Source organism: Adelges cooleyi, unplaced genomic scaffold, assembly GCF_023614345.1.
Source record: "Adelges cooleyi isolate 19-005CV unplaced genomic scaffold, UGA_ACOO_1.1 ACOO_flye_CR_arks_rails_tigmint_CR_PRNA_574, whole genome shotgun sequence".
In the NCBI taxonomy this organism is placed as follows: Eukaryota; Metazoa; Arthropoda; class Insecta; order Hemiptera; family Adelgidae; genus Adelges; species Adelges cooleyi.
The window spans coordinates 15,309,889-15,319,785 of NW_026096268.1; the positions used below are offsets into that span (position 1 = coordinate 15,309,889).

The 9,897-nt window shown below is 34.1% G+C and overlaps 4 protein-coding genes across 5 annotated transcripts in view; 2 read left to right on the forward strand and 2 right to left on the reverse strand.

The window, feature by feature from the left end:
- LOC126843699 (uncharacterized) overlaps positions 1–1,717 on the forward strand; it is a 34,182-nt gene extending 32,465 nt beyond the window's left edge. Inside the window, exon 11 of the mRNA XM_050581391.1 lies at positions 845–1,717. Coding sequence (XP_050437348.1) covers positions 845–1,100 — 256 coding nt within the window. The 3' untranslated portion in view covers positions 1,101–1,717. The remainder of the gene's footprint in view (positions 1–844) is intronic.
- A 52-nt stretch (positions 1,718–1,769) lies between these two features.
- On the reverse strand, positions 1,770–3,686 carry LOC126843701 (probable 60S ribosomal protein L37-A). The gene is made up of 4 exons (XM_050581393.1): positions 3,546–3,686; positions 3,256–3,391; positions 3,074–3,158; positions 1,770–1,879 (listed from the first exon to the last, which is right to left on the reverse strand). The coding sequence occupies exons 1-4, from the start codon at positions 3,546–3,548 to the stop codon at positions 1,828–1,830; spliced, it is 276 nt and encodes a 91-aa protein (XP_050437350.1). The 5' UTR covers positions 3,549–3,686; the 3' UTR covers positions 1,770–1,827.
- Positions 3,687–3,869: 183 nt separating this feature from the next.
- Positions 3,870–6,255, forward strand: LOC126842706 (uncharacterized). Its single transcript, XM_050579811.1, has 6 exons — positions 3,870–4,531; positions 4,607–4,740; positions 4,805–4,887; positions 4,956–5,062; positions 5,137–5,324; positions 5,409–6,255. Exons 1-6 carry the CDS (start codon positions 4,125–4,127, stop codon positions 5,615–5,617), a joined length of 1,128 nt encoding a protein of 375 aa, XP_050435768.1. The 5' UTR covers positions 3,870–4,124; the 3' UTR covers positions 5,618–6,255.
- Positions 6,256–6,435: 180 nt separating this feature from the next.
- LOC126842704 (sorting nexin-30-like) lies at positions 6,436–8,977 on the reverse strand. Of its 2 annotated transcripts, XM_050579810.1 has the most exons (10): positions 8,883–8,977; positions 8,331–8,465; positions 8,114–8,245; positions 7,939–8,049; positions 7,689–7,853; positions 7,387–7,582; positions 7,165–7,328; positions 6,957–7,082; positions 6,631–6,882; positions 6,436–6,553 (listed from the first exon to the last, which is right to left on the reverse strand). In XM_050579810.1, exons 2-10 carry the CDS (start codon positions 8,421–8,423, stop codon positions 6,506–6,508), a joined length of 1,287 nt encoding a protein of 428 aa, XP_050435767.1. In that variant the 5' UTR covers positions 8,424–8,465; positions 8,883–8,977; the 3' UTR covers positions 6,436–6,505. The 2 variants fall into 2 exon arrangements, with proteins under 2 accessions (XP_050435767.1, XP_050435766.1); XM_050579809.1 differs by lacking the exon at positions 8,883–8,977 and having other exon boundaries at positions 8,331–8,606.
- Positions 8,978–9,897: the final 920 nt, after the last annotated feature.

Genomic DNA, 9,897 nt, shown 5'->3' on the forward strand with positions numbered 1-9,897 from the left:
ATAAATGCGTTTGTTGTGTTATTCGCTGTAACGTTGGCGGCCATGTTTTAATAATAAATTAAACCTGCTGTAATCATAATAAACTATATCTATACACAACTAAAAATAACAACGTATAGATATAGTTTATTAACCTAACCTAACCTAACATGGCGCCAAGTTTTTGTGCGATTATAGTACCTGATGTCTAACGGCGGTTCTCAAGTTTAAAAACCGTTACCAAGTTGAACATTAACAATATAAAGTTACTTTAAATTAACAAGTTATTTTTAAGATGAAATAAGTAAATGACCTAAAAGTCGACGACAGGTTACTTTTCCAGTACAAAATAACGTTAACCTTAATGATTTATTTTTTAAAACGACAGTTATTATTTAAGTACCAGGTATATTATCTTAAGTACAAATAACAATGTGAAAATAAGGTTTTTGGAGAGAACAAAATGCTTAACGTTTATTTTCGATAATATATATTAATTATTTACACATGTACACGCTTTGTGGGGATAATAAACGTTAAATCACAATCGTCTTACAACATCTTCTCCGACCGTAGACTGTCAAACGATGTGCGCCATTTAAAGGAGTCAAGCGTAGGCAATACAAAGTGCACTGATGTAAAATTATTTGAGCGGAGGTATCCGTATGAGGGGATTCCACTCTATAATTTTAATAAATGTAAAAATATTGCGACTTCTCGTTTTAGAGTCTTTATTTATATACAATTTGGCGATTTCCCTTTGGCCTAAACTGTTTATGTAATAACACGACCTAGTCCTGAAATACTATGAACTGGAACAAATCATCTCTATCTCATACCACCGTGTTATGTCTTTGTTTTCTAGATTTCTGTTCAACGACAACCAAACGTCCGAACAAGTGGTGAACGTGGACGACCAGCCCAAGAACTACATCCCTTTGGTCTATGAACAACAGCAGCAACCACACAACCGCCACCAGCCGGCCATGGTTCAGACCAGAATGATACCGGCAATGACTGACGACAGACCGTCCATCGAAGAACAAGTAGACCAAGAAGAAGAAGAAGACTTAAATTCCAAAGATCAAGACCGACAACAAGAACCAGAAGACATCAGATGATCTGAACCGGCCACGTTTAACCGACTATACAAACGATGGTCAACCGATACTATTATTATGTTTTTATTTATCAAGTTATGTACATATTAATACAATATATGATATACATATGATTATACTAGTAAAACCGTGTAGCGAAAAGTAAAAATAATTTTAGTTCCTAAGAATATCGGTAAAAAAAAAAAATAATTTTACTAAACCCCCCCCCCTCCAATGTGTGTTGTATAAACTATATAGTGTGTGTGTACATACATATTATATTATATTATGCAGGAATCCATTCACGTTGTACATGCATGTTTTACATACACAGCCACATTTCGGATATCGCCTGTCGCTTTGTGCGTTAAATGTAAATTTGTGTTATTAGAAGAGAGCCAAAGCAAAATAATATTGTTGGTCCAACTGTTGAAAAAACAAAATATATAAAATGTCTTATTTATTTAAAAGTAATATAAAGTGTAATATGTAAAAAAAAAAAAAAATGTTGTTCACAACGACCTCATCCTTTTCCTCCACCAACTTGCGAGAACACAACACAAATCGGATTAACGTTACAATAACTGCGGTCCGTATCGTTTAACCCGTTTACTACGGAACATCATATTTATCATTTATCATTTCTTAAGAAAAACTAATAGAGTGTGAAAATCAAATAAATAAAACAACTTTTACAAACGTTTGTTTTTTATTTTTTATTGGTTGTTTTACAAAACAGTTAACATGATTAACTCTGCCTATTTCTGGGTTTAGCTTGGGTGCCTTCGCGGAAACCGTTCCTGAAAAACAAACAAAACAAATTATAAAATGTATAACACATTTGGTTGTGGTTTTTTTCGGTATAATAAAATGTCCAACATTATGTTTTTTATAATCAATTTTTAATATTAATAGTTGATGCTCAGAGAGGGCAAGTGCTACCCATTTTGAATTCAGTCGTATTAGCGTATATTAATTTTTTTTTAACATCATCGCACAACTTTTAAAAGAACATAATATTTTTTAATATCAGCTATAAATCTGAATGCTGAATATATTTTATAGTTTATATATATATTAACATAGTACACAAATATATAGACATAATTACACTTTATGAAATTAAAATTTGATGCTCAGAGAGGGCAAGTACTACCCATTTTGAATTCAGTCGTATTAGCGTATATTAATTTTTTTTTTTAACATCATTGCACAAATTTTTTTTTAAATTTATTATACCTAATCAAATATCTGAATGTTATCTAGTTAAATCGGCTTTAAAACTTTCGATTCTAAACTAAGAAATAACAGTTGTTAAAAAAAAAATACACAGATAAGTAAAAAGAAAGTTTCCTCGTGGCCATTGGACAATTAGTTTCAACGATAAAATATTATGTTCAGAGAGGGCAAGGAGTACCCATTTTAAAAAGTGGTCGTATTAGCGTATATTAATTTTTTTCATCATCACAACATAATATTTTGTTAACACATAAAATAAAAAAACTATCACATGACAAAAGAGACCATCATCGAATTTAGTGCTATCTACACTTGTATCCGTTCTTAAATGAGGCGGCCATACACAGTTTTAGTGACATTTATGATTGTTTGGCTAAAAAAATATGGTAGCCGGCAAATCTCGATGCAAAAAGTCGTAATAAATACATTTTGTATACAGATTATTCAGAGCCGATAAGTAATACGCGTATGTAGCAATTTAAAAACACCAATACGTGATATTTCAGGTTATGGACAACATTAATACGCAAATCAAATTCATAGCGAAGACAAGAGAGAGCCCACTGATGAACTGTTGTACAAAACACATTTAACAAACGTTTTTCAAGCCCTATTGATAAAACGTGCGAGTCCATACGAGTCGTACGCATAAAAACCATCGATTTTACAAATACACAAAGCGTACGACGTGTACGACTCGCTACATCCATAACGTCCACCAAGAAGACGGTAAAAAAAGTGACATGTCGGCTCACCTGAATTTACGACGAACAATCTTCAAGTGCCTCAGACGACCGGTTCCGGTGGTCTTCCTGCGTTGAGCCTTGACACTCCAGTTGTCTGAAATAGATTAGAGCAAAGCAACAAAATTAGTATCGACAAGGATTCTAGAACACAAACGTCCAGTCTTGGTTTAGACATTAATGGCACTACTTACAATGACGCAATTTCTTGCTGGGGTATCCGCACTGTGCGCACTTGGACTTTTGGATGTGGTAAGACGAACGGCCGCACCGACGACACAGAGTGTGCGTCTTATTGTGGCGTTTACCAAAACTCGACGTACCTTTCGTCTGGGAACAACATAAATAAACATAACATACGTGAATAAAATTTTATCAATCAACGTCCGCGGGACGTCCCTTCGGGCGTTCGCGGCGTCGCGACCGGAAACCCGTGAGGGATCGACCGGGTAAACTCGGATGAAAATCCCGAAGGAACACTCACCATTTTTTTTTTCGCTTCCTAGGACGTTATCCCGAAACAAACAGAAACAACAACCACTACGAGTATAGTGGCCAGAACGGGCTAACCTATAAAATGACGATACAGCAACTGGGCTGCGGTCCGTGTGAGATAGCGAGTACCGTCGGACGGGCGGGGGGGGGGGGCAGTCGTCCGCGCCAAAGAGCATACAAAACCGGCGCGTAACCTAAGCTCCTTGGGAATCGTTGATAACGTTCAAGGACGTTGTATGTTGATAACTTATCAACGTACAACGTCCTTGGACAACCGTTAAAAAAAGGCCATTATATTTGAAAAAAAAAAAAACCTAACAATTCCCGTCTCCTTACCACCCTTTGTATAGTTTGTAGTTTGTAGGCCGTTTTGTGTTCACCTTAAAGTTAAAAATTGTAAGTACCTAAGTTATCGTCTTTCAATGTATAATAATTAGATTATAATAATCGATAGAAAAAAAGAAATTTCGAGAAATATTTTTTCTCTGGCATAATAAGACTGACATAGTCGTTATAGTTTATCTCAACCGTTTTGATTACAATACCGAATAATATTGTGCTCAATATTATGGCTATCTGCGAAGAAGTAGAATACATGGACGTGTCGTACAATTCGGACAAAAACGAAACGTCCATCAGAAAGATCGTGCACCTGAACCGTACGCCGACTCCGCGTAAACCTAGCCGTCACTGGTCCATGTCCACCGAACTGTTGCGTTCCAAGTACGAGACCAACAACGGCCACAAGCAAAAGGTGTTCAATCCGTTCAATGAAAATCTAATTCAACGGCTCGGCGAGACCACAATAAGTCCGAACGTGTTCGCCAAGGCCGTCAGTCCCGGGCAAGAGAACGAATTCAGATGGAATATCGACGACGTATCCAAATTGAATCCGGTTCACATAGAAGACGAATGTATGGTCGAGGAGCATGTAGACGATGAGACTGAATCTAAATTACAAGAAACTATAGACAAGTACTCGCTGATCATTTCTTACTTTGAGCTTGTAAAATTTACAACACTTATTGTTATCATTTTTTTATTTCCCAGGTATTTTTACATGAAACACAAAATTCCTAGTCCGTGGAACAACCAAGTCGTCAACTGGGAGGCCAAATGTCCGAGTACATCGTCTACGCCTATTTCGGTGAAACAAGTTAAACAAAAAACGTACTCTCGTGAAAGTAATTTAAATACTATACCGTGCTAGTAATGAACATTATTCAATTTAATTTTAAACTGTTTTAGTATCCACTCAAACTGATCTCAGTTTTCCATCGGTTTTACCGGATCACATTGAAGAAATACTTAAGCCATACTTTTTAAATTCGGTAAAAATTACATTCCTAACATTTTTTAAATGTGTTGAGTTATTTTAGAAAAAATTATTTATGTGCAGACTCAAAACAAAGATCTCGATGCGAGTCCCAACAAAGACACTTCGACCTTGCGTCGTAAACTATTTTTCATGAACGACAACGATGACCCCATTTCTCCGGTTCAAATGTATTTACATCACATTATTTAAATTACTGTTAACGTGTGTGGCCTTAGTTGAAAACATTACATTACACTTTCAGACGTAGACATCAACAAAATAGCCCGTTGACCAACGGTGGTTTTGTCAACTCGACCGAATCGACCAGAGGTCCAGTAATCGGTAATCATCTTGGTGTCCAAGAATTGCCATTGGACTGTCATGTACCCATTGACGTTTCACCAATAGTGATAAACAATGACAAAGAAAACACTCCGCCCAAGAACAGAAGTAAGTTAGCCGACAATTTAATTTATAAATGCCCCTTAAAAATAATGTTACACTCATGGTTTTGTTTTTTGATTTTTCCTGAAGGTGGTGATTTTATTTTTATGACGCCCGTATCTACGTTATCGATGCCAAAACGACGACGAACCAACAAAAGTAGTTTAATGATGGAAAACAGTTCGGACACGGGCTACCAGACTATGACTACGAGCATTAAAGATATGTCGAGCATTACATCGTTCGGTCATTGTTCGAAAGATATTTTGTTTTCCGCTTCTACGCCGACCGACCGATAACGTTTTTTTTTTTTTGTTTACTAAAATACTCATCATCGGTACCCTCGCGCCGCTCTACGGTTTACTACATTTTTATTTTATATTTATTTATATTCAAAATAATGAATTTTATTTTCGTACTCTGGGGACGATATTTATGTCATTTTATTTATTTTTTTTGCAAAATGTCTGTCTTTCCCCGTCGAATAAATTACTGTGATTTTTTTTTTTATTTAATTACTCATACATAAAAAAAACACATTTTAATCCTCATTCGGTTTAAACCAAAAATGTTATTTGTAATTAAGTTTTGATAATTGACAAATATTTTTTGTCAAATTCCTATAGTGTTCATTTTTTTACTATTCGAGACGCCTGTTTTTTTACTTTTATTTTTTTAGATATTAAGTTAGTTAAGTTAAGTATCTACCTTACATCGACCGTTAACCAGCAATTACATCATTTGTTATGAAACACGCACTCAATACGCACTGGTTATAATACAATGCAAATATAAAATTTTAATAAGAAAATATAAGTGTTTTTTTGATTTCAAATAAAACAAATGTATAATACTTAATGACTACGTTTTGGTGATTTATGAACAATAAAAAAAAAAAAGTTTTCTTAACTTAAACAAAAAAAAAAAAAAAATGGAATGATTATGTTGACAAAATAAAACAAGGTGGTAATATAAAACAACAATTATATATAATGGCTACATAAATATAAATAACTGCCAGACTTGTAAAGGATATGTTTTAAATAATAAAGACGAATATGGTTTTCTTTTTTTTTTTTTGGAAAATTATCGAATCGACGTTATCACAGTGTGTATGAAAATATATACCTTGTCTAAGTTTTATGTAGATGTTTTTTAAAATAAATAAGCTCGATTCGTTTTTTTTTTTACTCTGTTGTCATGCGCTTAAACACCAAATCCCATGACGTGGCACACTGTAAAAAAAAAAAAAAATAGTATCCGGTTATTGTTAATAAAATATAATATTGTTTATTTCGGAACGACACTTAACATGTTGATAATACTGTATATGGCTTTCCGCCAAAGCGGTCAGCATGTTTTTGAAATCTGCCTTTTTCTGACATTTCCACAGTTCGTATTCGTCTTTGAAAATATCGCTACAAGAATCCAAACGTTCCTGATTGGCCTCGGTGACGGACACCAGTTTCGGAATGATCTGCGTGATCTTCTCGATTCTTTCTTCTTTGTCGGTTTCGGATTTCGACGACCAAAACGACATGAGCGGTCTTTCGTCGTTAGCAACCTGTGTGTATTGTTATTTAAACACGGCCAATTTCAGTAACACGTTGCGACAATCATAATTAGGTTATTACCCACCTTGTCTTTGTCAGCCTTTTTCCTCTCCAATTCCGTGACAGACTGTTCGTATTGCGATTGCAAAGCGTCTCTCCTGCTGAGCGTTTCCCGAACACATTCAATGTAGTTCACGTAGTCTTTGAGTGGCTAGAAAAACACCGAAAAAAACGTGTGTAAGTATTAAATAATCATCATCGTTATTGTTCACAGTAGACAACGAGCGTATTACTTGTGACCAGTCGCTGTGAAAATTGGACAGCAAATTAAGTCGCAACGCGGAACTGTTGGCGGTGATGGTATGGCCGATACGAGACAGAGCAACCGACACTGACTGTTCATTAGAAGACCATTCAATAAATGCTGCCCCCAACTGATGCGACTCCACGCACAATTCTAGAGAAAACATATCAACATAAGAAAACTTGTCAATATCGTCTAACGCTATAAATACCTTTTCTCTCTTTGTGAATTCGCTGAGCTACTTTTTCTAGCATGGTCAATTTTTCAGATAAACCTTGCAGATGATGTCTAATTGGATCAAACTCAAAATCAACCTGTCTAGAGTTATACGATCCGGCCATTGTGTTCAAACTATTAGACATGCGTCTCAGCAAACCCGTACCGCGTTTTTTGTAGGTAGCAAACTCCTGTGAGAAAAAATGTATATTTATGTACACAGGACTGATAAAATATATTATATATCAACACACAATTTGATGTTGGCCAAGTATAGTAATAAAAATGTTTGCATACTGTAGCGTTGGCTGTTAGAAACACTCGAAGATGACAGTTTTCCGATAGTACAGGATGGCACACTAACCGTGAGAGGAAACGTTCCAACAGTTTCATACGACACGAGACAAACTCTTTTGAATACCTGTCTAGTTGGCCGAGAATAGAATGTTTAGCTGGCAAAGGCTGTAAGTAAAAATATGTTTTTGAACAAAACAACATTTTCTAATAATTGATGTAGGTAACAATAATAACAATAATAAACAATTACCGGCACTATACGTTCGGGATATTCCGCCGCAACGTTTTGTCTTAACCACACAAAATCGTTGTACCGCCGACGAATAACGTATTCTTTATCTTTGAAATCAGGGCGGTCCACCTAAGACACAGTAAGTAGGTCATAATACTTTTGCATTGACGTAATCGAAAATCCGACAATTTACTTTGGTAGTCACTCGATAGGTAATGTACGTTTCTAGGGGTTCGATTATTTTCTGAGGGTTTTCCACTTGTACTTGAATGTCTTGCTGAAAATTCAACTTTGGATGCATGTCGTGCGACGGAAACGGCGCTGACTAAAAATGAAAAAAGAAAACTAAGTAATTTGCAAATTTATTTAAATGAAATCTATTAAACTTGGAGACGATTAATAAAACATACTATTGGCAAGTCGTTCAGAGCGGTCGGAGACATTAGAGATACGCCTTTTTCCTCAACCGACACTTCTAGTACAGCTGAACTCTGATCGGCCATTATTTTTCCAATTGATGATGACCAAGAAAATATCTCAGATGCCTGAAAATCATTTTTATTCTTACACTAGCAAATTAATATTCGGATTTTAATTAGGAAAAAATGTAAAAAATAATAATTTGATTATGGCTCAGCTTTTATAATAATAATATTTATGCCATTCGAGCTTGATATCTGTTTTTCAACTGTTTAAACATAACCTTGAAAGCCGTTCCATATAATATTATTATTGTTATCAATATCTATGTATCTACTGTGATAACGATAACAACTGATAATAACAGTTATTAATTAACAGCTATTAATTTATTATTATTATAAAATTGTGATACTCTTATAAGCGCAGGCGACGACTCGGTAATATTATTAATTAAAGAATAACGAGTACAACTATAATAATAATATGAATAAGATTTGCGAATAACTACACCTATTGAAATAGCTTATGGGTTTACTTACCTTGTGTGACTGTTTCGAGTGCCGACTTAAAGTTTGAACGGTTTTCCACTATAATGCCGTCAGCTAGCACTTGTGTCATCTTTCTATTTACAAATATACACACCTGTTTTGTGATGATTATGATAATATTCAACGAGTAAATAATTATTACCTATAGAAAAATAAGCACGCACGCTAACGGTTATAATATATGCACATATATGTATATATATATATATATATATATATATATTATATACATACATATAGTTAGTACACAATTGAAATATTTAATTAAGTAACCGAGTATTGAAGAATATAATTATATATTTTTTAGCAAAACCTCAGTTGAGATCTGACAGACGATGCTCGAACAAAGAAAAAAATTTGTTGAAAAATCTTTGGAAAAAAAAATGATAGTTTTTATCATTAAAGACACTTGTAAAATTATTTCAACAATACCGATTTCCTGTAGATTTCAATAAAGAATTATAATATTTTTTTGCTAAACAATGGAATTCGCATTAGGACATAGAAATATGGGTTTTTTTTTAACCCAAAGTAGGCTTGGCAATTTTGGTTTTGATTTACAACTTTTTTATGTGTCCTATAATAATAATAGGTGCTAATCTTTTAAAATACAAGATAAACTGTACACTTGTTATAGGTGTAACAGCTTTCAAAATTATCAAGATATACCCAATTTTTTACCAAGTATAACTCTAGCAATCAGTAAACGTTAATTTGTGACAAATGGGATACTTACAATTATTTTACCACAATTTGATTACTACTTTTTTTTACTAATAATGTGAGACTGACAGTCTGACACACTGATTTCCACATAAAAAAAAGGAAATCGATTATTTAGAGGTAGCAAAATTGTTTTTTTCACTAAATGTGATTGTATATAGAATAGATATTATTTTACTATGATTTTCGAATTAAGCACAGTACACACAAGTCGCAACAATATTACAATAAATTATTAATATGGTTATTAATAAGTATAATCTGAAAACTGACAACAATAACA